Source organism: Phyllobates terribilis, unplaced genomic scaffold (assembly GCF_046119375.1).
Source record: "Phyllobates terribilis strain yellow unplaced genomic scaffold, ASM4611937v1 Scaffold_1__5_contigs__length_1240528914, whole genome shotgun sequence".
NCBI classification, from domain to species: domain Eukaryota; kingdom Metazoa; phylum Chordata; class Amphibia; order Anura; family Dendrobatidae; genus Phyllobates; species Phyllobates terribilis.
This window is the reverse complement of record NW_027362761.1, coordinates 235,565,260-235,592,648: the sequence shown is the minus strand read 5'-3', so window position 1 is coordinate 235,592,648 and position 27,389 is coordinate 235,565,260. Positions and strand designations below refer to the sequence as shown.

Genomic DNA, 27,389 nt, shown 5'->3' with positions numbered 1-27,389 from the left:
GGGAATCATATGAAATATAATGAAATACAATGTGACATAATAAAGTGTTCAGAGAGTAGTATTTTTTGATTTTTAATAATACGTATAAATCTTTTCATTCCACTTCAATTTCATCATAATGAAAAATACAATATTAACAAACAGTAACATTCAAGAATGAACAGGAATAAAGAGAAGAAACGGGCAATATATGAAGAATTATTAGCATTTTCAACTTTTCTTATATATAGCCTTTAGTTTTAGCTGATTCTTCTGTTTCAAGAGTTGCTGCTCCTTGAGACTATCCTGTTTCTCTGTCCATTTTTTCATTCCTTGATCCATCTCCTTACTGAACATAATAATACGACTCTGAAAAAGGGGAAAAAATAAAGTCATTCCATCGGACTGTGCTAAACACAGATCAATCTCCAGCTGTGTAATGATTTATGGCACAATTATGCAGGTGACAGTATTGTCTAATTTTGAGGGTTTAGTTAAGATTGTATTCAGGACTTACGGTGCATTTACATGTTTACCGGTCGGCAGTCGTTCTGTCTACACCGGCAGACCAAACTTCAGAGATTCACCGAGTAATCTGTAGCATTAGTTACCATTGTTCTCGGCAGTGCAGGTCCTATTTACTCAGATGCCCTAAAGGCCCGGTCACACTAAGCGACGCTACAGCGATCCCGACAACGATAAGACCTGTCAGGGATCATTGCTGCGTCGCTATGTGGTCGCTGGTGAGATGTCAAACAGTCAGATCTTCCCAACGACGCAGCAACGATGCGGCGACCTGTAACGACCTGTATAACGATGCACGCCTATGTGTTTCTGTGTCTGAGTCGTCAACAAGGTGGTTGGTAAGGTGTCAAACACACCGATGCATGCTACCCAGCGGGACCTCTACGATCAAAGAAATGTCCAGACCATTCCGACACGACCAGCAATCTCACAGCAGGGGCCTGGTCGCTGCTAAGTGTTAAACGTAACGAGATCGCTGCTGAGGTTGCTGTTGCGTCACAAAACTTGTGACTCAGCAGTGATCTCGCTAGCGATCTCGCTTAGTGTGACGGGGGCTTTAGAAAGATGATATTTTGGGGAATCCAAAAGATAATTTCACTCAAGGGGCGAGTATTTTGCTTGTTCTTTGGGTGATCAGCAGCCTTTACATCAGGGCTGTGGAGTCGGTAAGCCAAACCTCTGACTCCTCAATTTCCATGACACCGACTCCACGACTCCGGCTCCCTCATACATGGCTCATGTTTAAGTGATAAATTTACTGCAGCACAGATTCATCTCAGCTAAAAGTCTAGACCCTTAGATCAGGAATAGGACAGACATTTATAGGACATTTCATAACTTTCCCAAATTCTTATGAAAAAATATTCCCCAGAAACTGCATTGTACTACTGTACCCAATTTATTAGATATTTTAGGAGTCGGTTAATTTTATACTGACTCCACCAAAATGGACACCGACTCTGACTCCACAGCCCTGCTTTATATACTGCACGATTAACGTGAACCAAGCATTCCTTACAATAATCGTGCAGTCTAAATGCACCTTTATATCTGGAGTATACTCTGGGAATATTGTCGTCTGACATAGGAGTCAAATGAACACCCACCTGACTCAGTGTTAAAATACTGGATATTTTTTTTTTCCCCACATATGATCTACTGCATAGGAAATTACAGCAAATTACAATTTCCTATAGTTAAAAAAAAAAAAAGTAGTATGCTTGCCTAGCAGATATGAAGAGAATACTCGCATGGCATTCATCTGGTCTACAGAACACTAGGGATGCCTTCACCACATGGGCTAGGAGTCCAAACATACACGGACCATAGCTTCACCTGCATCATGCCATTATACCTAGAATTTAATGGTTGGGAATTTTAAGAATGCAAAAATATATGGAATGTAATGCTAATATAAAGACGGGTTGGGATGATTTAAGCTTTTAGACATTTTTAAAAATTATTTGAATTTTTTTTATGGATTTTTTGGGGTGATTTGTACATGCAATTGCTTGATTGCTGGTACAACACATTGAAACACTTAACAGCAATAGCGGTAGTTGCACTCGTATGTTGAATGTATAACCGTCAACTTCTCTGCCACATATAGAGTTCAGGTTCCGCGCTAAATACAAGTCCTACTATCATATACTTATTAGCACAGTGGATGTCAGGAAAAGGTTAAATGATTACATTACTGGGCTCATGAGGAATCCAAATACATAAATAAAACCAGGTACATCATAAGTCTGTTTTTAATCACTGAAGCACATTTAATGTCATGGTATTGTCACAATATCACTATGACTTGTTGGTGCAAGCTAGCTATAATCAGAAGAATTGCAATTAATTACCAATAGTTAAATGTTCTACCAATTTTGATACATCTATTCATGCAATAGTTTCCTTGTTCTTATTGGAATGTGCACATTGTAGAATCAGTCTGAAGGCAGCAAAACCAGAAGAGTACACATATGAAAACTAGGAGTACAGAAACACGTGTGAAATAATCCAGGATATGGGTTACATCTTAGATTCCTCAAAGTACCCCATTTTAACGTACACTGTGTGCAGAATTATTAGGCAAGTTGTATTTTAGAGGATTATTTTTATTATTGATCAACATCTATGTTCTCAATCAACCCAAAAGACTCAAATATCCAAGCTTAATATTTTTGGAAGTTGGAGTGTTTTTTTTTTAGATTTGGCTATCTTAGGAGGATATCTGTTTGTGCAGGTAACTATTACTGTGCAGAATTATTAGGCAACTTAATAAAAACCAAATATAATCCCATCTCACTTGTTTATTTTCACCAGGTAAACCAATATCAGTGCACAAAATTTAGAAATAAACATTTCTGACATGCAAAAAACAAAAAAAATTAGTGATCAATATAGCCACCTTTCTTTATGATGACACTCAGTCTTCCATTCATAGATTCTGCCAGTTGCTTGATCTGTTTTCGATCAACATTGCGTGCAGCAGCCACCACAGCCTCCCAGACACTGTTCAGAGAGGTGTACTGTTTTCCCTCCCTGTAGAGCTCACATTTTATGATGGACCACAGGTTCTCTATGGGGTTCAGATCAGGTGAACAAGGGCGCCATGCCATTATTTTTTCTTCTTTTAGACCTTTACTGGCCAGCCACGCTGTGGAGTAGTTGGATGCATGTGATGGAGCATTGTCCTGCATGAAAATCATGTTTTTCTTGAACAATACCGACTTCAAGCAGTGGTACAGGAAGAAGAAGTGGTCTTCCAGAAACTGGCAGTAGGTCTGGGAGTTGAGCTTCACTCCATCATCAACCCAAAAAGGTCCCACAAGTTCATTTTTAATGATACCAGCCCATACCAGTACCCCACCTCCACCTTACTGGCGTCTGAGTCGGAGTGGAGCTCTCTGCCCTTTACTAATCCAGCCTCTGGCCCATCCATCTGGCCCATCAAGAGTCACTCTCATTTCATCAGTCCATAAAACCTTTGAAAAATCAGTCTTAAGATATTTCGTGGCCCATTCTTGATGTTTTATCTTATGTTTCTTGTTCAAAGGTGGTCATTTTTCAGCCTTCCTTACCTTGGCCATGTCCCTGAGTATCACACACCTTGTGCTTTTTGATACTCCAGTAACGTTGCAGCTCTGAAATATGGCAAAACTGGTGGCGAATGGCATCTTGGCAGCTTCACGCTTGATTTTCCTCAATTCATGGGCAGTTATTTTGCGCCTTTTTTAGCCAACACGCTTCTTGCGACCCTGTTGGCCATTTACCAAGAAACGCTTGATTGTTCGGTGATCACGCTTCAAAAGTTTGGAAATTTCAAGACTGCTGCATCCCTCTGCAAGACATCTCACAATTTTGGACTTTTCAGATCCCGTCAAATCTCTCTTCTGACCCATTTTGCCAAAGGAAAGGAAGTTGCCTAATAATTAAGCACACCTTATATAGGGTGTTGATGTCATTAGTCAACACCCCTCCTCATTAGAGATGCACATCACCAGATTTACTTAATTGGGAGTTGGCTCTCAAGCCTATGCAGCTTGGAGTAGGACAACATGTATAAAAAGTATCGAAGTGATCAAAATACTCATTCGCCTAATAATTCGGCACACAGTGTAAATGACAGCTTTAAACCTCCTTGGCATTCTCTCAAGCAGCCTCATCATGTAGTCACCTGGAAGGTCTTCCATTGAACAGGTGTACCTTGTCAAGAGTAATTTTGTGGAATCATTGGCCTTCATGAACTGTTTGCGTCCATCAGGTCTGTTTTGTAGAGGCAGTGTTAGTGCACAGATCCATACCATGCTAAGCCCTATTCCACAGCAGCCCTAAGCCAGAATACACTCTACTAAATAAAGAGAAGTGACAGTACATCATTATTATAAATAAAACGTGCCATCATATTCCACAGCACTTTACAGACATTATTGGCACTGTCCCCATTGGGGCTCACAATCTACATTCCCTATCAGTATGTCTTTGGAGTGTGGGAGGAAACCTATGCAAACAGGGGGAGAATATACAAACTCCTCGCAGATTTGAACCCAGGACCACAATACTGCAAAGCAACAGTGCTAACCAATGAGCTACCATACTGTCCATACTTTAATACATGAAGGTCAGCCGATCAAGAAAATTGCTAGAACCTTGGAGGTTTCCTTAAAAGGAGTTGTCCACTACTTTCACAAGGATGCCTTATCCATAGGATAGGGCATCAATGTATGATCGGCCGGGGTCCCGCACGCGGCACCCCCACCGATCAGCTGTTACCGATGCCGCCAAGCTGGAAGTGCTTACCTGCGGGGCTCGGCCGTCAAGTTGTAGTGGCCGGCGCTTGTTACTGCACATCCGCCTCCTATTCGATTGAATGGGAGACGGATGTGTAGTACCCCGCTGCAGCCACTACAGATGGACAGCCAAGCACCGCAGGTAAGGACTTCCGGCCTGCGGCCGCCGCCACCGATAACAGCTGATTGGCGAGGGTGCAGCGTGCGGGACCCTGGCCAATCATACATTGATGCCCTATCCTATGGATAGGGCATCAATGTGAAAGTAGTGGACAACCCCTTTACGTGCAATAATGAAAACCGCTCATGAAAATTGCTCCAGGAAAGAAAGACCAAGAATTACCACTGCAGCAGAAGATAAGTTTATCATAGTTACCAGCCTCAGAAATGGCAAATTGAGAGCCCATCAAATAACAGTTCTCATGCACAGACATCAAGTAGTAGACAAATCTCATCAATAGTCCAGAGCAGACATCTATGGTTAAATTGCTGCAACGAAGCCACTACTGAGGACCACAAACAAGAAAAAAAGACTAGTTGGGGTCAAACAGCACAAGGACTGGACATTAGATCAGTGGAAATCTATACCATGATCTAATCAGTCAAGATTTTAGATTTCTGGCACCAACCGCCATGTCTTTGTCAGATGCAGAAAAGGTGAGTGGATGGTTTCTACATGTGTGGTGCACACCGTGAAGCATGAAAGGGGTGGTGTCATGGTATGGGAATGGGCGCTTTGCTGATGATTCTGTAGATTTATTTCAAATTTAAGGCACGCTTACCCAGCATGGCTCCCACAGCATTCTACAATAACATGCCATCCCATCTGGTCAGAAATTTGTGGGATTTGTGCTTTAACAGGATAATGACCCCAAAACACATTCAGGCAATGTAAGGGCTATGAGATCCAGTAGGAGAGGGATGGAGTTCTACATCAGATAACATGGCCTCCGCAATCACCCTACCTCAACCCAATTGGGATGAACTGGATTGCAGAGTGAAGGAAAAGCAGCCAACATGTGCTCAGCACCTCTGGGAACTCCTTCAAGACTGTTGGAAAGAAATTCCAGATGGCTACCTGATCCTGGGTTCAGATCCCAAGGACAACATCTGCAAGGAGTTTGTATCTTCTCTCCGTGATTACATAGGTTTCCTACCACACTCCAAAGACATACTGATAGGGAATTTAGATTGTGAGCCCCAATGGAGGCAGTGATATTAATGTCTGTAAAGCTCTGTGGAATTAATGGTGCTATATAAGCAAAGCATAATAAAATGGATAAAGCTGCTTGAGACAATGCCAAGGGTGGGGGAGGAACGGTCATCAGAGTAAAAAGGGGGTACTTTAAGAGTTCTAAGGTTTAACAGATCTTCTGGTTTGTTTCACTCATGTTTCTTTGCTCCTTGCTTCCATATGTGTTTTCATGTGGGTTTTGCTGCCTACAGTTTGAATTTACAATGTGCACATTTCAATAAGAACAAACCATTGCATGAACATCTGTGTCAAAACTTTTGACCAACGCTGTATATCTGGTATAACTAAAAGGATTCCTATTTTTGCAACTACTATAAGTGTTATATAATCCTAGAATGTTAGAGTTGGAGGGGACCTCCAGGGTCATCTGATCCAACCCCCTGCTCAATGCAGGATTCACTAAACATCTCCGACAGATGTCTGTCCAGCCTCTGTTAGAGTGGACACTGGCTGGAGTGGTATTATGTACAACCCAGTATACAGAAGAGGCACTTACAGCCAGTTCTTTGTTCTCCTCCTTTCTCCTGTTCTGTGATTTCCAAGGTGGAGCCGCACGCCCATCTGTTAGGAGATAATTATAAATTAAGATCTTAAAATCTGCCAAATTAATTAATGTACACAAAATCACAACAGCAGCATAGTCACCAACAGCTCAGAAACCTGAAGATCACCAAAACCTGTTCCCTGCACCTTTAGGTACTTCTGCCGCCTCAACAAGACTTGGGTATGCAAAAAAAATCAGAGCATACTATGCACCTCATATAGTGCTCTACCTACCTCCATATACAGCAATAGCCAAAAACTCCATAATACAGTGCCAGTCACATGTGCAGCCATCTCACATGAGGAGACCGCCTACATGTCCACCCGCCCTCCTCCGTGAACCCATTTATCCTACATAGAAACATGTGGCTCCGAAATCATATTCCGCAGTGCAGACTACTACCCTATAGCTACGTGCCTCCCTTTTCCACCATGTAGAATATTTCTCTTATCCTCCTCAATATGCACAGAAGAAAACTTCACTGTGATGCTGCCACCTGCTGGCTAAATTATTTGTGTCTCCTCTAAAGCAGCAAACGCATCATTTGTTGGGTACTCAGCGGCAGAAGAGTCAGCTGGCAAGAGGTGTATGATGGGCACCACTTATCTGTTTAAAATTTCTGAAAGTTCCAACATCTCTACACCGGCCCCTTCTAGAATGTACTGGTACTAATAGAAGTTGTTTTAGTTAGAAAATGCAGACAAATGCACCCTCTAGTGGTAATGTGATAGCATGAAAGTACAAAACTAAAGAGGGGGGAGAGACTTGTACAGACAATACAGAATAAGATAATATCAAAAGTAGTGAGGGCCCTGCTCGCAAGCTTACAGACTGAGTAAATAGCAGGGACACAAAAGGTAAGAAGTACATACATGTTGTATAATACAGCCATAATATACTAAATAGGGTACGTACATAACACTACATGAACTGGTCGCCAGCCAGTATGTGTACAGTACAGACAGAGGCTAATCAGTGCATGAATGGCATGAACATAATTTTGAAGAAAATTTTAATATGGGACAAACTAGGACAGTTAGATAAGTATGTTGAGGCAATAGGCCAGTCTAAAGAAATGGGTTTTTAGGGCTTGCTTAAAACTGTGGGTATTGGGAATTAATCGAATTGTCCTGGGTAGTACATTCGAAAGAATTGGCGCAGCACGTGAGAAATCTTGGAGACGGGAGTGGGAAGTTCGGATTATGGAGGATTTTAGTTTTAAGTCATTGGCAGAATGGAGGGCACGGGCAGGATGGTAGACAGATGAAGGAGGAGTTGTAGGGGGGGTGCTGAAGCATGGAGCGCTTTGTGGGTAAGAGTGATAAGTTTATATTGATACCTGTATTGGATGGGCAACTAGTGCAATGATTGGCACAGGGAAGGGGCATCGGTGTAGCGGTTGGCGAGGAATAAGATCCTGGCTGCTGCGTTCAGGATGGATTGGAGAGTGGAAAGTTTAGTAAGAGGGAGACAGATTAGTAAAGAGTTGCAATAGTCCAGACGAGAATCAATAAGAGCTACAGCAAGAGTTTTTACTGAGTCAAAGGTAAAAAAAAGTTCTGATTCTAGAGATGTTTTTGAGGTGTAGATGACATGAATGAGCGAGTGACTTGATGTGAGGAGTGAAGGAAAGATCTGAATCAAATATGACCCCAAGACAGCGGGCGTGTTGCTGGGGAGTAATGGTAGATCCACAAACGGAAGTGCCAATATTGGGCAGCTGTGGTTGTTAGTGGAGGGAGGAAATATGAGTATTCAGTTTTTTGACAGAGGGAGGACATAATATTAGAGACAGCGGAAAGACAATCACTGGTATTTTGTAATAATGCAGGGGTGAAGTCCGGAGATATAAGTGGGTGTCTTCAGCATAGAGATGATACTGAAAACCGAATCTGCTGATTGTTTGTCCAATAGGAGCAGTGTATAAAGAGAAAAGAAGGGGGCCTAGGACTGATCCTTGAGGAACCCCGACAGTAAGGGGAAAAGGAGAGGAAGAAGAGCCAGCAAAAGACACAGAAGGAGCGGTAAAAGAGAGGTAGGAGGAGAACCAGGAGAGAACAGTGTCCTTGTAGCCAAAAGAGCGGAGCATAGTGAGGAGGAGCTGGTGATCCACAGTGTCGAATGCTGCAGAGATCCAGGAGAATCAGCAGGGAGTAGTGACCATTAGATTTAGCTGTTAGTAGAGCATTACAGACTTTAGAGAGGGCAGTTTCAGTAAAGTGCGGAAACAAGATTGTAAAGGGTCAAGAAGAGCGTTATCTGAGAGATAGCGGAATAGACGGGAGTGGACCAAGTGTTCCAGGAGTTTAGAGATAAAGGGAAGATTGGAAACAGGTCTGTCGTTAGCAGCGCAGTTCTGGTCAAGGGATGCTTTTTTAAGTAATGGATGTATGCTGGCGTTTTTAAAAGAGGAGGGAAAAATACCAGATGAGAGGGAGAGGTTAAATATTTTAGTTAGGTGAGTCGTGACAGTTGGAGAAAGGGACTGAAGGAGATGTGAGGGAATAGGGTCACTGGTGCAGGTGGTAGGGCGAGAAGATGCAAAGAGCCTGATCACTTCTTTTGTGACTGGTTCGAAGTCAGAAAGTGAGCAAGATGCAATGTGGGAGGGAGAAGCATGCATAACATTTGGGGATTGGGAGAAAATTTCCTGTCGGATATGGTCATTTTTTTTTCTTTGAAATAATTGGCCAGATCGTCAGCACTGAGGTCAGTGGTCGGGGCCTGTGCTGTTTGATTAATGAGAGAGTGAAGTGTGTCAAAGAGGTGTTTAGGATTTTTGGACAGTGAGATGATGAGGTTGTTAAAGTAGGTTTGCTTGGAGAGGTGAAGGGCAGAGTTATAGGTTTTAAGCATAAATTTATAATGGATGAAATCTTTGGCCAGATTCGATTTTCTCCATAGACGTTCAGCACACCTGGAGCACTGCTGGAGAAAACGTGTTTGCGGCATGTGCCAGGGTCGTCTCCATCTATGCCGAGTTGTTCTATGTGTAGGAGGTGCGGATTCATCCAGGGAGCATTGCAATGTTTCGTTCTAATGCTTCAGTGCAGAGTCAGGATATGAGAGGGAGGAGATTGGGGCCAATGAGGATTGCAACGTTTTCATACATTTCTGGGTGTTAATGGCGCGTATAGTTCTATAAAGTGTGGAAAGTGGTGGTGTCTTGAGTAGGATCACCGTTCTTGTCAGTGAATGAAAAAGGTTGTGGTCAGAGAGAGGAAGAGGAGAGTTAGTAAAGTCATGTACTGAGCAGAGCCGGGAGAAGAACAGGTCCAGTGTTTTCCCGTCTTCATGTGTAGAATTAGTAAGCTGTGAAAGGCCAAAAGGGGAGGTTAGCGATAAAAGATAAGCTGCAGATGGGGAATGGGAATCGCCAATTGGGATGTTAAAGTCCCCCACGATTAGAGTGGGGATGTCACAGGATAAAAAAAATTTGGAAGCCAGGCGGCAAAGTGATCCGGGAACTGATGTGAGGGGCCTGGAGGGCGATACACAACCGCCACTCGCAGGGAGAAGGGCTGGTAGAGTCTGATGGTGTGGGCCTCAAAAGAATGGAAGATAAGGGAGGTTACTGGGGGGGGAGGAGGGGGGATAACCTGAAAAGTACATTTTGTTGAAAGGAGCAGACCAACACCTCCACCTGATCTGTTGTCAGGTCTCAGGGTATGAGAGAAGTGTAGGCCACCATATGAGAGCAGCAGGGGCGATGGTGTCTGACTGCTGGATCCATGTTTCAGTGAGAGCCAGAAGGTTGAGGGAATTTGAGAGGAAGAAGTCATGGATGTAGGAGAGTTTATTACATGCTGACCGCACGTTCCAAAGGGCACAATTGAAAGAGAGAAGGCATGCGGGGAATATTAATGAGGTTAGCAGGGTTTCTGAATGTAGCAGGGAAAGGGTTAGTTTTATTATTACAAGAAGGTCCTGGATTAGGAGAAATATCACCTGTGAGTAAGAGAAGGAATATAGAGAGAGTGAGCAGATGGCTGAGTGATTTGTGAGAGCGTTTCTTGTGTTGTATGGTGTGAATGAATGGGTCTGTGCGGTATAACAATGTGAAGAGAGCATGAGGGCTGTACATAGGAGAAGAGAGGAGAGAGGGGTTAATATGGATGAAATGTGCAGAGTTTGTGGATGATTGTAGCAGCGAGAACACAGATGGCACAAATACAGATGGTGAACACAGTTGGCAAATCAGATGACCTGGAAGCAAGTTTGTTTAATCGTCTTGCATGTCTTACCCGTCTCCTGCCCTGTCCAACTGCCATATTGTAATGCACACGCCCTGGCTGAGAGGAGTGTACGTGTATATGTAGTGATTCCACTGGACCGTGCCGGAGAGTGAATGCCTGGAGGGCCGTAACTAAGTATTCACCCGATCCGACCAGGGTCGCACGACGGCATACGACGCTAGTGCACCAAGGAGGAACCGAGCAGAGGGACCAAGTGCTACTCCAGGACAGACACGGCTGTTGACCCACACCGGGGAATACAGAAACAGACAGGTTAGGCTGGCACACAGACTGGTGGGTATAGGCAGGCACGACTGGTATGTAGGCAGGCGGGTATGCAGGCAGGGGGGTACAGGCAAGCACGGCTAGAGTGCAGACAGGGAGGCACTAGCAGGTTGGAACACAGGCGGGATAGGACCCAGTACACACTGGGACTCAGAAACAGAACCACAGATGTGGCGGACAAACACAGCAGAGTGAGGCCGCCCAGAGCGGTGAGCAAGAGCAGAGCAGAGCAGGACGAGGCCGCCCGGAGCGGTGAGCAAGAGCAGAGCAGAGCAGGACGAGGCCGCCCGGAGCGGTGAGCAAGAGCAGAGCAGAGCAGGACGAGGCCGCCCGGAGCGGTGAGCAAGAGCAGAGCAGAGCAGGACGAGGCCGCCCGGAGCGGTGAGCAAGAGCAGAGCAGAGCAGGACGAGGCCGCCCGGAGCGGTGAGCAAGAGCAGAGCAGAGCAGGACGAGGCCGCCCGGAGCGGTGAGCAAGAGCAGAGCAGAGCAGGACGAGGCCGCCCGGAGCGGTGAGCAAGAGCAGAGCAGAGCAGGACGAGGCCGCCCGGAGCGGTGAGCAAGAGCAGAGCAGAGCAGGACGAGGCCACCCGGAGCGGTGAGCAAGAGCAGAGCAGGACGAGGCCGCCCGGAGCGGTGAGCAAGAGCAGAGCAGAGCAGGACGAGGCCGCCCGGAGCGGTGAGCAAGAGCAGAGCAGGACGAGGCCGCCCGGAGCGGTGAGCAAGAGCAGAGCAGGACGAGGCCGCCCGGAGCGGTGAGCAAGAGCAGAGCAGGACGAGGCCGCCCGGAGCGGTGAGCAAGAGCAGAGCAGAGCAGGACGAGGCCGCCCGGAGCGGTGAGCAAGAGCAGAGCAGGACGAGGCCGCCCAGAGCGGCGAGCAAGGGCAGAGAAGAGCAGGACGAGGCCGCCCGGAGCGGCGAGCAAGGGCAGAGCAGAGCAGGACGAGGCCGCCCGGAGCGGCGAGCAAGGGCAGAGCAGGACGAGGCCGCCCGGAGCGGCGAGCAAGGGCAGAGCAGGACGAGGCCGCCCGGAGCGGCGAGCAAGGGCAGAGCAGGACGAGGCCGCCCGGAGCGGCGAGCAAGGGCAGAGCAGGACGAGGCCGCCCTGAGCGGCGAGCAAGGGCAGAGCAGGACGAGGCCGCCCGGAGCGGCGAGCAAGGGCAGAGCAGGACGAGGCCGCCCGGAGCGGCGAGCAAGGGCAGAGAAGAGCAGGACGAGGCCGCCCGGAGCGGCGAGCAAGGGCAGAGCAGGACGAGGCCGCCCGGAGCGGCGAGCAAGGGCAGAGCAGGACGAGGCCGCCCGGAGCGGCGAGCAAGGGCAGAGCAGGACGAGGCCGCCCGGAGCGGCGAGCAAGGGCAGAGGAGGACGAGGCCGCCCGGAGCGGCGAGCAAGGGCAGAGCAGGACGAGGCCGCCCGGAGCGGCGAGCAAGGGCAGAGCAGGACGAGGCCGCCCGGAGCGGCGAGCAAGAGCAGAGCAGGACGAGGAAGCCCGGAGCGGCGAGCAAGAGCAGAGCAGGACGAGGAAGCCCGGAGCGGTGAGCAAGAGCAGAGCAGGACGAGGAAGCCCGGAGCGGTGAGCAAGAGCAGAGCAAGACGAGGAAGCCCGGAGCGGCGAGCAAGAGTCAGAGAAGGACGAGACTGCCGGAGCAGCGAGCAAAGGGTCAGAGCAGGACGAGACTGCCGGAGCAGCGAGCAAAGGGTCAGAGCAGGACGAGACTTCCGGAGCAGCGAGCAAAGGGTCAGAGCAGAGCGAGACTGCCGGAGCAGCGAGCAAAGGGTCAGAGCAGAGCGAGACTGCCGGAGCAGCGAGCAAAGGGTCAGAGCAGAGCGAGACTGCCGGAGCAGCGAGCAAAGGGTCAGAGCAGAGCGAGACTGCCGGAGCAGCGAGCAAAGGGTCAGAGCAGAGCGAGACTGCCGGAGCAGCGAGCAAAGGGTCAGAGCAGAGCGAGACTGCCGGAGCAGCGAGCAAAGGGTCAGAGCAGAGCGAGACTGCCGGAGCAGCGAGCAAAGGGTCAGAGCAGAGCGAGACTGCCGGAGCAGCGAGCAAAGGGTCAGAGCAGAGCGAGACTGCCGGAGCAGCGAGCAAAGGGTCAGAGCAGAGCGAGACTGCCGGAGCAGCGAGCAAAGGGTCAGAGCAGAGCGAGACTGCCGGAGCAGCGAGCAAAGGGTCAGAGCAGAGCGAGACTGCCGGAGCAGCGAGCAAAGGGTCAGAGCAGAGCGAGACTGCCGGAGCAGCGAGCAAAGGGTCAGAGCAGAGCGAGACTGCCGGAGCAGCGAGCAAAGGGTCAGAGCAGAGCGAGACTGCCGGAGCAGCGAGCAAAGGGTCAGAGCAGAGCGAGACTGCCGGAGCAGCGAGCAAAGGGTCAGAGCAGAGCGAGACTGCCGGAGCAGCGAGCAAAGGGTCAGAGCAGAGCGAGACTGCCGGAGCAGCGAGCAAAGGGTCAGAGCAGAGCGAGACTGCCGGAGCAGCGAGCAAAGGGTCAGAGCAGAGCGAGACTGCCGGAGGAGAGAGCAAAGGGTCAGAGCGGGCGAGAACCGCAGGAGCGGAGAGCGAGGCAGGGCAGAGGGGACAGGGCTCTGTTCACACGGAACAGACAGGAAGGGAAAGGCAGAACCAGATACCCACAGGGTACTTGCAGTGAAGTAGCGAGTGGACCACAAACTCACGAACGGAAGTACAGTGACAACGAACAGGAGTTAGGTACGAGTTCAGACACCTGGCACATACAGAGTGAAAGAGCACACTGAATGAAACACAATGCTCAGGCAGGGTTTCTTGGGAGGAGCTGGGTTAAATACCAGGTGACAGACAGCAATAGGCTGAGGACGCATCAGGGGTGTGTCTGCAGCAGGTACAAGAAACAGGAAGTGATCGGGCGCCGCCCTTAAGCAGCAGAAACAGAGGCAAGCAAACAGCATGGAGGGAAGCCAGGCTAGCAGACTGGACTGGAGATCAAGTGCGCGCTCTTGCACAGTGGGAGATGGACCACTATGCAAGGACGCCGCCAGGTATGTTACACATATCTAACTGCGACACACTTTGAAAAAATATTCATAAATGCTCCTTAGCTATGTCTCAATATATATAGGGAAGTATGTGCTTAGATCTAACACAGATTTAACTCGTTAGCAATCAGCTAGGTTAAGACAGCAGGGGCCAATAAAACTGCAGAAACAAAAACAGACTAGCAGATCGACATGGATCATAAACTGTTAAAGGGAGTGTGATGACCTTAAAGTATCATGGATTAAACAATGTAGCTGAAAGATATATATATACCAATAAATAGCAGCAGAGCATTGCAGATGACATGGAAGTACAATGCAGATTTCAGAGGGGTTAACACACAGCAGATGAATGAGATATATATACCAATGAATAGCAGTTGTCCAATCTCTTAATTGGGAAAAGCCAGAGCTGCTGCAAGAACTATGTTGTGTGCAGTGAGGAGCAGGGTAAAACCCAATGTAATAAATGAAAGCCACTCACCGAGTGTCATGGCCCTTTCATACAATTAATTGAAGGGTGCCGAGAGCCGGACCTAACTATTCATATATTATATTGATGACCCATCCTCATCATAGGTGATCAATATCAAATTTGTTGAGGACTGACAACAGCACCTTACCAATCAGCAGCCGATCAGTGAGATGTCTACATCAATAAGCCACCGAAGCTGATAACAGCTGATCAATGGGGATGTCAAGTGTCAGGACCCCCCACCAGTGATCTGATAATGATGACCTGTCCTTAGGATACAGGATCACTATTATATACCCAGACAACCTCTTTAATATCATTGGTTTACACTGCTGATGGGGCACCAATTTTAAAAACCTGTAAAACCACTTTAAATTAAGCAAATGAATAAACCTGCAATGATTAGAGATATTTTACTTAAGTTATATTTTACTCAGTTTAGAAAATGTATAATTTCTAAGAAAAGGGTTGGTTTGCTGTGTGTTGGATGGAAACAATGTAAAGAAATAGCGGTAAGAATTGCCATTTAAAGCTAATTCTCCATGGCAGCCCTTCAATATACTCATTTACCTGCAAAACTCCAATCTGGAAGATCTGTCATGGGACCATATTCTGAACCACTGCGTGCAAAACCATGCCTAAAAGAAAAGAAAAAACAAAAACAGAAAATGCCCAGAAGGACTAAACGTGTTACATTGATGCTTGATTACATATATATATGATAAAGGGATCCAGAACACTTACTTAATTCTCCAGTCCTGTGCAGCACACAGCAAAGCACTGCTATACAGACTTCGCTTCCATGGGTAGAGGACAAAACTATGGTACACCCCTGACTGCAGATGGGGCACTAGAAAACATACAAGGAAAACACGCATAATTAGATTTTACTTCACTAGATTAGGACTCTGAAACAAAAATAAATATAAGGGAGCCAGTCAGGTGGGTAAATGACATGACCATCACTTTAATACCTAAATATGAGGTCACTGCCGCCATCAATGTCTACTGATCCAGCTTCAATACGCCAAGCAGGAGTAGGCAAAGGGGGTATATATGGGTTGGCAATCACAAAACAGAACAGTTTAGAGCATTTTAGAATCTGCACTAAAAATTAGCCAGCTGCTTGTTTTACTTGTCCCCCCAGAACTGATGTATTCTGGATCCAAAACTTTAGGAATTGTACATTCTTGATTTTTAGCAAGGTTTTTTAGATTTGAATATGACTTGACAGTTGTGTGTCAATTCTCCCATAAAGAAATGTGGGATCAGAAAATGACTTATTATTTAAATCAGGTTTTTGTGTTCGGTGTAGTAATATATATATATATATATATATATACACATACATACATATCAGACCAAAAGTTTGGACACACCTTCTCATTTAAAGATTTTTCTGTATTTTCCTGACTTTGAAAATTGTACATTCACACTGAAGGCATCAAAACTATTAACACATGTGGAATTATATACTTAACAAAAAAGTGTGAAACAACTGAAAATATGTCTTATATTCTAGGTTCTTCAAAGCAGCCACCTTTTGCTTTGATTACTGTTTTGCACACTCTTGGCATTCTCTTGATGAGCTTCACGAGGTAGTCACCGGAAATGGTTTTCACTTCACAGGTGTGCCCTGTCAGGTTTAATAAGTGGGATTTCTTGCCTTATAAATGGGGTTGGGACCATCAGTTGTGTTGTGCAGAAGTCAGGTGGATACACAGCTGATAGTCCTACTGAATAGACTGTTAGAATTTGTATTATGGCAAGAAAAAAGCAGCTAAGTAAAGAAAAACGAGTGGCCATCATTACTTTAAGAAATGAAGGTCAGTCAGTCCGAAAAATTGGGCAAACTTTGAATGTGTCCCCAAGTGCAGTTGCAAAAACCATCAAGAGCTACAAAGAAACTCGCTCACATGAGGACCGCCCCAGGAAAGGAAGACCAAGAGTCACCTCTGCTTCTGAGGATAAGTTTATCCGAGTCACCAGCCTCAGAAATCGCAGGTTAACAGCAGCTCCGATTAGAGACCAGGTCAATGCCACACAGAGTTCTAGCAGCAGACACATCTCTACAACAACTGTTAAGAGGAGACTTTGTGCAGCAGGCCTTCATGGTAAAATAGCTGCTAGGAAACCACTGCTAAGGACAGGCAACAAGCAGAAGAGACTTGTTTAGGCTAAAGAACACAAGGAATGGACATTAGACCAGTGGAAATCTGTGCTTTGGTCTGATGAGTCCAAATTTGACATCTTTGGTTCCAACCACCGTGTCTTTGTGCGATGCAGAAAAGGTGAATGGATGGACTCTACATGCCTGGTTCCCACCGTGAAGCATGGAGGAGGAGGTGTGATGGTGTAGGGGTGCTTTGCTGGTGACACTGTTGGGGATTTATTCAAAATTGAAGGCATACTGAACCAGCATGGCTACCACAGCATCTTGCAGCGGCATGCTATTCCATCTGGTTTGCGTTTAGTTGGACCATCATTTATTTTTCAACAGGACAATGACTCCAAACACACCTCCAGGCTGTGTAATGGCTATGTGACCAAGAAGGAGAGTGATGGGGTGCTACGCCAGATGACCTGGCCTCCACAGTCACCAGACCTGAACCCAATCGAGATGGTTTGGGGTGAGCTGGACCGCAGAGTGAAGGCAAAAGGGCCAACAAGTGCTAAGCATCTCTGGGAACTCCTTCAAGATTGTTGGCAGACCATTTCCGGTGACTACCTCTTGAAGCTCAACAAGAGAATGCCAAGAGTGTGCAAAGCAGTCATCAAAGCAAAAGGTGGCTACTTTGAAGAACCTAGAATATAAGACATATTTTCAGCTGTTTCACACTTTTTTGTTAAGTATATAATTCCACATGTGTTAATTCATAGTTTTGATGCCTTCAGTGTGAATGTACAATTTTCATAGTCAGGAAAATACAGAAAAATCTTTAAATGAGAAGGTGTGTCCAAACTTTTGGTCTGTACTGTATATATATATATATATTCATGGTTAGAGATGAGCAGATTATGCAAATCTGAATTTTGCCTGTTCGCACGGATTTTCCCAGGATATTCAATTAGCAGAGAAGTTATTCTTTGTGAATTTAATTGTCCCTTATTTGTAAAAAAAAAAAAATAATAATAATCCTTATATACTCACCACTTACTTCTCCGTGATGTCATGGTCACATCTTTTGATCCCCTCTCATGCTAGGTCAGGATTTCTGGCTCTGATCTGGCCTGGGAGGGTTATGCACAAGCAAGCGTTCACAGTGCCATGAATATAAGTTGTTTTGTTTTTTTTTTAACCTTTTGATGGTCCAGAAATATGATGGCCAGAGGGATAGAGAAAGGGAATTAAAATAAAATAAAAAAAAAAATTCAGCATTTTGCCAAATGAAGATTTTTGTAAAGTTGGAGTACAATTCAGTTTCGCTCAAACACATTTGCTCATTTCTAATCAAGATCTTTATTAAACATCAAAATTAGCCACCTTACAATTTTCATACTGTCCACTGGGGCTATTCTAGACTCATGTTTCCTGTTCTTTCAGGAAAAGTTCTTAGACATCTCATTAGGCAGGATTAAGGCCCCCATACACAGACTAATGTTGGCCGAACCTGCCTTTATCAGTCTAATATGTATAGGTCATCTGTCAGAATGATGGTCAGGGAAGATGTTGATCGCACTTGTCTGATTTCGGGCTGCCAATTGCATTGTTCTCACAGAGATCAGCTGGCAGCTTTCTCATAGAGAACACTGTAGGGCTTTGGCTAAGGAGCGCTACTGAGATGGCTGTCAGCCGAACGATCGTCAGTGCATTGGGTCTGTGTCTCCAGGAAAGCTGATCTTTTTATTCAGCATAGACACTTAAAATAATACTCTTCTGTTCAGTTTCCCGAAGCTCCAGGTCATCAGCTATGAATAGCAGGAGACTGAACAGGTAAGTACTGGTTATTTTATCACTTCCGAGTGTTAAGGCCCCGTCACACTTAGCGATGCTGCAGCGATCCCGACAACGATACGACCTGTCAGGGATCGTTGCTGCGTCGCTATGTGGTCACTGGTGAGCTGTCAAACATGCAGACTCACTAACGATCAGGGGAGCAGCGACATCGTGGAAAGAATCTTTCCACGATGTCCTGCTCCTGGTTACCAGCCTGCTGAAGCAGGAGCAGTCTGGTAACCATGGTAAACATCGTGCTACTAGGGGCACACGCATACCTAATAACCCGCTGTTTATCAGGGTTACCAGCCTGCTACGGTGAGCGGGAGGTTACCGCTCACTTTATCATGGTTACCAGCCTGATCGCTGCTCCCGCTGGTCACACACAGCGATGTGTGCTGACCAGCGGGAGGGCAACGACCAAAGGTCCAGGACATTCTGCAGCGATCAGCGACCTCACAGCAGGGGCCTGATCGCTGCAAAGTGTCACACATAGCGACATCGCTGGTGAGGTCGCTGTTGCGTCACCAAAACCGTGACACAGCAGCGATCTCGCTATGTGAGACGGGGGCTTTACCCAAATTGTTTAAAACCCTTAAAAAAAAACACCTTTTCTAAATCTTGAGCTATTAGAACAAACAAAAAAAGGGAATCTAAGAAATGTACCATTCGGACTGCTTGCGAGCCCAGATGATTGAAAGGAAAATTCGGAGGACATAACTTTGTAATGGAGGCACAAAAGAAAAACTGCTTCTGAATCTGTGGGGCAGCAGAAACTGGAGCAGGAACTCCGTTTAAATAAAAAAAAAATAAAAAACAGTGAAAGTTCATCTTTAAAAGTTATTCCACAACCTTTACAATTCCCAGACTATATTCGAGAGTGAATATACAATATGCTATATATGGAAGAAGACCCAAAAAATCTTTATGATCTAGCAGTGTGCTGGAAGAAGCAGTGTGAAAAAATCGTAAAGCAAAACTAGAAAGACTGTTAGCTGGGACCCCTGCTGATCTGGGAAAAGAAGGGATAGAACAAATTCACTATGTTGTAGTTCCCCCGCACAGCAGGTGGACTGGAGCATAGCTGTGTAGGGAAAATCACAGCCTAACTAGCGATGTGGCTGATCAGTGGGGGTCCAGGCAGATGGGTATATTCTAGCAAAATACCATCATTTACTTTGGTGGGAAAACCCTTTCAAATAGTACCTGTCAAAAGGTGTATGCCCCCCAATGAGCAACCGCTGACAGTACTCTTCCTGAAGTGTCCAAATGTGTCCTTGCTATCCACAGTTGAATTCAAGTTCCCACTGTAAGCTAATTCGGTCTATCCAGTCAAGAAAATGGAGACACTGCATAGTAAGTATAACCAAGTATGCCCTATTCTCATCTTATAACTTAACATTCCTAAAGGGAATTTCTGGGACTTTGATATTGATAGCTCAACCTGTCCATGCAAACTGGTCCAAGATCAGACCTCAATGCACAGACTGGCTGTGTGTCTCTCAACCCGAGCGTCGTGACAGCTTCATAGATTTCTATGAAGCTGGCACACTTGGGTCAGGAGAGTCACATCCAGTCTGTGCATTGAGGTCTGATCTTGGACTAGTTTGCATGGACGTCTGAATGCAAATTAGACTAGGACATTGATATCTGATTACAGGGCTGTGGAGTTGATAAGCCAAAACTACGACTCCTCAATTTCCCCGACTCCACAGCACTGCCTCACTACTGAGCATGTACATAAAGTGCAGCACAGATTCATCTCACTGCCTCACTACTGAGCGTGTACATAAAGTGCAGCACAGATTCATCTCACTGCCTCACTACTGAGCGTGTACATAAAGTGCAGCACAGATTCATCTCACTGCCTCACTACTGAGCGTGTACATAAAGTGCAGCACAGATTCATCTCACGGCCTCACTACTGAGCATGTACATAAAGTGCAGCACAGATTCATCTCACTACTGAGCGTGTACATAAAGTGCAGCACAGATTCATCTCACTGCCTCACTACTGAGCGTGTACATAAAGTGCAGCACAGATTCATCTCACTGCCTCACTACTGAGCGTGTACATAAAGTGCAGCACAGATTCATCTCACGGCCTCACTACTGAGCGTGTACATAAAGTGCAGCACAGATTCATCTCACGGCCTCACTACTGAGCATGTACATAAAGTGCAGCACAGGTTCATCTCACGGCCTCACTACTGAGCATGTACATAAAGTGCAGCACAGATTCATATCAAACTATTTATTATATATTTTAGGAATCGATCCATTTTATAGTGACTCCGATTCCATGACTCAGATTCTACAGCCCAAAATCAGTGTAGCGTTTGAGTCCCAGCAATCCAACAATCAGATAACTGAAGGGGGCCGCAGTGCTACAACAAGTGCGGAGTCCACTTCACTGTTTACCAGGTACAGCTGTGTACATTTTTGTTGCAGTCGTGCCTGGTGTTTTGAGTTCATTCTCATTCACTTGAATGGAACAGAACTGCACACAGCTGAAATGCCAGACAGCACCACTATCAAATGTATAGAGCTGTGCTTGGTAATCAATGAAGGGGACACACTGGTTGCCTAAAGTTACTGTGGTCATCTAAGTAGGGTTGATTGGTGCGGGTACCAGAAGCCCGAGCTCCACTAATCTTATATTGATGGCCTATACTATAAAAAGTGCCACTACTATAGAGAATGCCCCCGTCGATTTAAAAGGTGGAAATAAGATTTTTTGTAAGTACCTTGTGTTGTGATTCTTGTCTGTGAGCAGAGCTATAGCTGGCGGCTCACCAGGCATCATGTGACCCGGCTGCAGCCGGCTCTGAAATCCACTGATGTCAAGTTCCAGCTGCAGCCGGGCGTCACTCAGTGACGCGCTCCCCCCGATTGATCGGCTGTGCGCGGGGTTTCACCGCGCGTCACAGCCCAGCATCCACCGTGCGCTTTCCCTCTACTCTGCATTCATTGGGAAAGTGCACGCTGGATACTGGGCTGTGATGCGCGGTGAAACCCCACCCACAGCCGATCAATCGGGGGGGGGGGGGGGGGTGAGTCACTGTGTCACATCCGGCTGCAGCTGGAACTTGACATGACAAATTTCTCATGGAGCTAAGTGTGGTCACAGCTGCCCAAGGGAACCACAGCTTCACTGACCTGCGGTAACCTCAATGACGTCACCACAGGTTAGTGAAGCGGTCCCCACGGGCAGCGTAGTGTCTGCATGGATTCCGGTCTGAACGGTCGCATCTTGTCACCGCTCAGCCAATGTCCCAGAGATGGATTACGATGCGGGACCTAGGGTTTTCCATATGGATTATATTCTCGTCGGACAGGGGAGGAATATGGCTGTTTATTTTTTGCCTTTTACAAGGGACATCGGCTTCAGTGGATTATCTTCAGGTGAGTATAAATTAGCTTTTTTTATTTTTCCTTTTTCCTAAATAAAGTGGAAAAAGAGGGACGGTGAGTGTTTATTTCAATAAATGACTTTATTCTGGGTGTTTTTTATATTACAATCTGACTATGGGGTGAGTTATGGGGGCATCTTATAGATCCCTCTTTTACTAACCCCTGGGATTGATGTCAGCTGGCAATACAAAGCTGACATCAACCCCAACCCTATTACCGCACTTGCCAACGCACCAGGACAAGTGAGAAGTGCACTGCTAAGCACCAGAATTGGAGCATCTTATTGATGCGCCATTTCTGGGGCCACTGAGGGCTGATCTTATTAGCCTCAGAGGGGGCCAATATCCATGGTCCCTTCCCTGGATATTAATATCAGTCCACAGCTGTCTGTTTAGCCTTTGCTGGTTGGAATTTATAGGGGGACCCTATGTAAAAAAAAAAATGTGGGGTCCCCCTGTAAACTAACCAATAAACGCTAATCAAACAGCTGTGAGCTGTTAATAGCCAGGGAACATTTTAGGCTAATGGCCCCTTTCCCTGGCTATTAATATCAGCTCCCAGTGGGCGGCTTTCCCTCAGCTAGTTATGAATAAATTGGTGGGAGCCCACTTTGTTTTTTTATTTATCTCTTTATTTTACACATAATGTACACTGCGGGTACTGACTACAATGCCCATCTTTGTTGCCTGGTCACACTGTCGCCAGGTCTCCCTGAGATCAATGATGTGAGCTGCACCCGGCGCCTAAGAACAGCGCGAACTGCTTTTCTCAGGCGCCGATATGTGTAATAATGATTCGGCACACACAAAAAAAACTGACATCTCCGATGCTGGTTTTTCCAGTACAGGAAATATAAGGCTGTGTGCCCACCATGCGTTTAAGCAATTCCGCCGCAGAAATGCTTAAAAAACGTTTGGTAGAAGGTCTGCAATGTTCCCCAATGATAATTCGCACATGCTGCGGAAATTTCCACTGCGGATTATCATTGCGGAAAAATCCGCAGCACTAACATTTATTTTGCGGAATCGCGGCGTTTGACTTGCATTGGACCGCATAACATCCGCATGATATCATGTGGTTCAATGCGCGGATGGTACCCGGGTCTGGAGAAAAGGAGACTCTCCTCCAGACACAGGTACCATAGTACTGGTCGTTAAAAAAGAATTAAAATTAAAAAAAAAAAAATTTAAAAAAAAAACCTTATACTCACCTCCAGTTTTCTAGAGTAATTTGCTATCTTTTAGCGAAGACCTGTAAAAACTGCGTCTCACGGACGGCCCTCTGGTTGTTCCAGTCCGGTCCGCGGACCGGGACAGCCGAAGGGCTGAAACCGTGGCACACGGGCCGCACCAGGAATTCCCCGCCATCGCTATATGTGGGCAGGGCGGCTGTGTGGTGGACTCACGCTGTGGGCAGGGCGGCTGTGTGGTGGACTCACGCTGTGGGCAGGGCGGCTGTGTGGTGGACTCACGCTGTGGGCAGGGCGGCTGTGTGGTGGACTCACGCTGTGGGCAGGGCGGCTGTCAACATACTTAATTCTGCTCAATATTAAGTGATACTAAATATAATTATTTATATTAATTGTATGTTAATATTAAATATTGAGCAGAATTAATTTCAGATTATTGGGTTGGCCTCCGCAACAGTCACTGTCTCTCATGTGGCTCCTCGGGAAAATTAATTGCCCACCCGTTTTAGTGGATTTAGTATTTGCACCTTATTCTCAATGCATTTTGTGCCATTTTTAAAGCTATTTTTTCTATTTTTCCTCGACAACTTTGCATATACAGATGTTTTAAACATTCACAAAATGCGACCTTTACCAAATGCCATATTTTTTTTGTGCAAATCTCACTCCAGAAACGTTTCCCCCTGGAGTAAGGTTTCAGAAAGTTTTCAGGTTTTTTTGCTACTTTTTAAAAGAAATACGACTTTTGTGGCTGAAAAGATGCAAAAAAAACAAAATGAAAACTTAAAGAGCATTTTTGATTTTACACCAAATTCATGGACCTCATGCTCCATTTTGAAGAATTTAGCACAAAAACGTCAACGAATACCACAATGCAAAAAAGGAAATGACTTCAATAAATAGCAAATGATGAATCGGGCCCTAAGTAGGTACAAATCAGTTACAGCAATGCTGAATTAAGAAGAAGGATACCATAAACCGGTACTAACATACTGACCATTCAGTAAAGGAACACACCCTGCCATATTATTCATGCGGTGAAAGTGGTACACATATTGTCATATTGCCACCTGCCCTTGAGAAAGCGGTTGTTCACACCGCGAAACGCGCGTCGGGCTCCTGGCACCAGTCCATTTCTTCTCCCCCCCTCCACTCTGACTGTGCTTGTCTGTCAGGTAATTACCTATGACTTTATATACTGATTCGGTACCTGGTTTTTATACATTACCTCTATGTTTTTACCTTGCCATCTTACGGGTGGTAGGTCTCCTTGTATAGGGTCTCCCACTAGAGATTGTTCTTATGCTTATTCTATATATTCATATTTATGATTGATATATACACATATATATGTATTCCTTGATTACGGGCATTTGTGCAATTTCGTCTATTCCAGGCACCGTTGTTACTACCATCATATTTGTATGCACCTGACCCTCTAGCAATTCTTTTTCCACCTAGTCACCCCTTTTTGTCTGCTATTTATAACTTTTTTTTTTCCTTATTCTTGTTTTGACTCAATAAACTTACTATTCTTGCAATGTTATGCTGGGTTGTTCTCCTTTTTTTCTAGATTTTTCAGCTTGCTCTTTGGACGGGTGCTTGTCATGTGACTTGCAATCCGCCCACTTTTTTTTCCTTTGTTATTTTTATTGTATGGCAGTTTCTCTGTTATTAACATATTGTCATATGTAGAATGGAGTTGCTAAGAGGATCGATGTGCAGAATGGAGCTATATATATTAGGGGCTGTAAGGAGAGATCTTCTGCAGGATTGGGCTGAGAGAAAAGATGTTCTGCAGGATGGAGCTGTGTATAGGTGGCTGAAAAGAATGATTTACTGCAGGATGGGTCTGTGTAAAGAGGGGATGAGAGGAGTGTGATACTGCATGATGAGGTTGTATACAGGGGGGGGATGAGAGGAGTGATGCACTGCAGGATGGGGCTGCATAAAGGGGTTGAAAGGAGTGATATACTGCACGATAGCTCTGTGCATAGAGAGGCTCAGAAAAGTGGTGTTCTACAGGATGGAGCATGTAAAGAAGGGCTGAGAGAAGGGATGTTCTGCATACAGAAGGCTGTGTATAAAGGGCTGAAAGGAGGTATATACACTGCAGGATGGGGCTGTATTTCGAGTGGCTGAAAGGAATGAAACTTCAGGAATGGGCTGCATAAAGTAGGTCGAGAGAAGCGATGTACTGCAGGATTGAGCTATGTATATAGAGGGCTGTTAGGAGTGATGTTCTGAAGGATGGGGCTGCGTATAAGTGGCTGAAATAAATTATTTACTGCAAAATGGGGCTGCGTATAGAGGGGAAGAGAAGAGCAATGTACTGCAGGATTGAGCTATGTATATAGAGGGCTGTTAGGAGTGATGTTCTGAAGGATGGGGCTGCGTATAAGTGGCTGAAATAAATTATTTACTGCAAAATGGGGCTGCGTATAGAGGGGAAGAGAAGAGCAATGTACTGCAGGATGGGGATGTGTATGGGGTGATGAGAGGAGTGATGTATTGTATGATTAGGTTGTATACATGGGGATGAGAGGAGTAATGTACTGCAGGGTGGGGCTGCTGAAAGGACTGGTTTACTGTATGATGGCACTGTACATAGAGGGGCTGAAAAGAGTGATGTTCTGCAGAATGCATTGTAAACACGGGAGCTGAAAAGAGTGATATACAGCATAATGAGGTTGTATAGAAAGGGGTGAGAAAATGATGTACTTTAGGATGGGGCAGTTTATATGGGCTGATAGAAGTGACATACTAAACTATGTATAAAGTGGCTAAGAGGAGCATTGTTCTGCAGAATAGGCTGTATACAGAGATGCTGATAGAAGTGAAACTGCAGGATGTGGCTGTATACAGTGGGCTGGGAGGATTAATGTACTGTAGAAAGTGGCTTTGTAAGGGGCTAAAAGGAGTGATTTACTGCAAAATGTGGCTGTATACAAGGGGCTGAGAGAAGGGATGTTATATGTGATGTATAGGGAGCTGAATTGAGTGATATACTGCAGGAGAGGGCTGAAAGGACTAATAAATTGTAGGAAGGGGCTGTGGAGAAGGGGGGTGAAAGGTGTGATATACTGCAGTATAGGGGTGCGTATAGAGTGGTTAAAAGGAATGAAACTGAAGGATGGAGCTGCATACAGATAACTGAGAGAAGTGATGTATTGCCGTGTTGTGTATAGGGGACTGAAAAATATTTTCTGTAGAATAGGGCTGTATATAGAAGGGGTGAGAGGAGTGATGTTACAGGATGGGGCTGTATACTGGGGGCTGAAAGGAGTAATTTTCTGCAGGATGAGGCTGTACATAGGGGGCTGAATAAAGTGAAACTGTAGAATGGGGCTGTGTATATGGGCAGAAAAGAGTGAGTCTACAGGATGGGACTGAGTATAGGTGGCAGGATGGAGAACTATAGTGCAGAGAAAGGCTGAGTATTGAGGGTCTGAAAGGAGTAATATACTGTAGGACGGGGCTGTATATATAGGGACTGAAGAGTGATGTACTACAGAGAGGGCTATATACAGAGGGGCTGAGCAAAGTGATGTACTGCAGGATGAGGCTGCATATAAAGGAGCAAAGCACTGCAGAATGGGATTGTATATAAATGGGCTGAGAGGAGTGAGGTACTGCAGGAGGGGGGATATATATAACCCCAGGGGTTGATAGCAGCTATGATTTTTGACAAATCACAGCCGTCATCAACCCCAACTACCATTACCCTGATTGCCACGGCACAAGGCTGGCATTAAAGAAGTAATCTGCTACTTTTTACGATTATATATATATATATATATATATATATATATATATATATATATATATATATATATACACACATACACAGCTGTGTGTAGGTATAGCTACAAGTCCTGTAACAATCCCCCTCACTGTGCCCCATGAGTGCAGGCTCCTCTGCAGCCCTCCACAATGGAGCAGCTCCCGGCATCCCCTCCGCACAGCTGTGTAGACTGGAGTAGCTGCAGGAAGGCGCTCGCAGGCAGGTGCAGCTCCAGTCTAGACGCCGCCCGCCGTACATTACTGTCAGACCCACGTCCGTACTACTCACCTAACATGGGCGCCGCCATCTTGCCTGTACGCCCCCAGGTGACGTGCGTCGCGTCCTTCAGTCAGGTGACTCCAAGAAGAACCAATCAGTTACAACGAAAAGTTGGCACAGAAACATGGCAGCTGGGACAATGCGGACGATACATACACCGTGTATATACTGCGCTGTGACGCGAAATATCCAATATGGACG

At 45.8% G+C, this 27,389-nt stretch overlaps 1 protein-coding gene across 1 annotated transcript; it reads right to left on the bottom strand.

Moving 5' to 3' along the window:
- Positions 1-56: 56 nt before the first annotated feature.
- MRPL52 (mitochondrial ribosomal protein L52) lies at positions 57-27,381 on the bottom strand. Its single transcript, XM_073653266.1, has 5 exons — positions 27,198-27,381; positions 15,330-15,435; positions 15,156-15,223; positions 6,539-6,603; positions 57-348 (listed from the first exon to the last, which is right to left on the bottom strand). The coding sequence occupies exons 1-5, from the start codon at positions 27,214-27,216 to the stop codon at positions 211-213; spliced, it is 396 nt and encodes a 131-aa protein (XP_073509367.1). The 5' UTR covers positions 27,217-27,381; the 3' UTR covers positions 57-210.
- Positions 27,382-27,389: the final 8 nt, after the last annotated feature.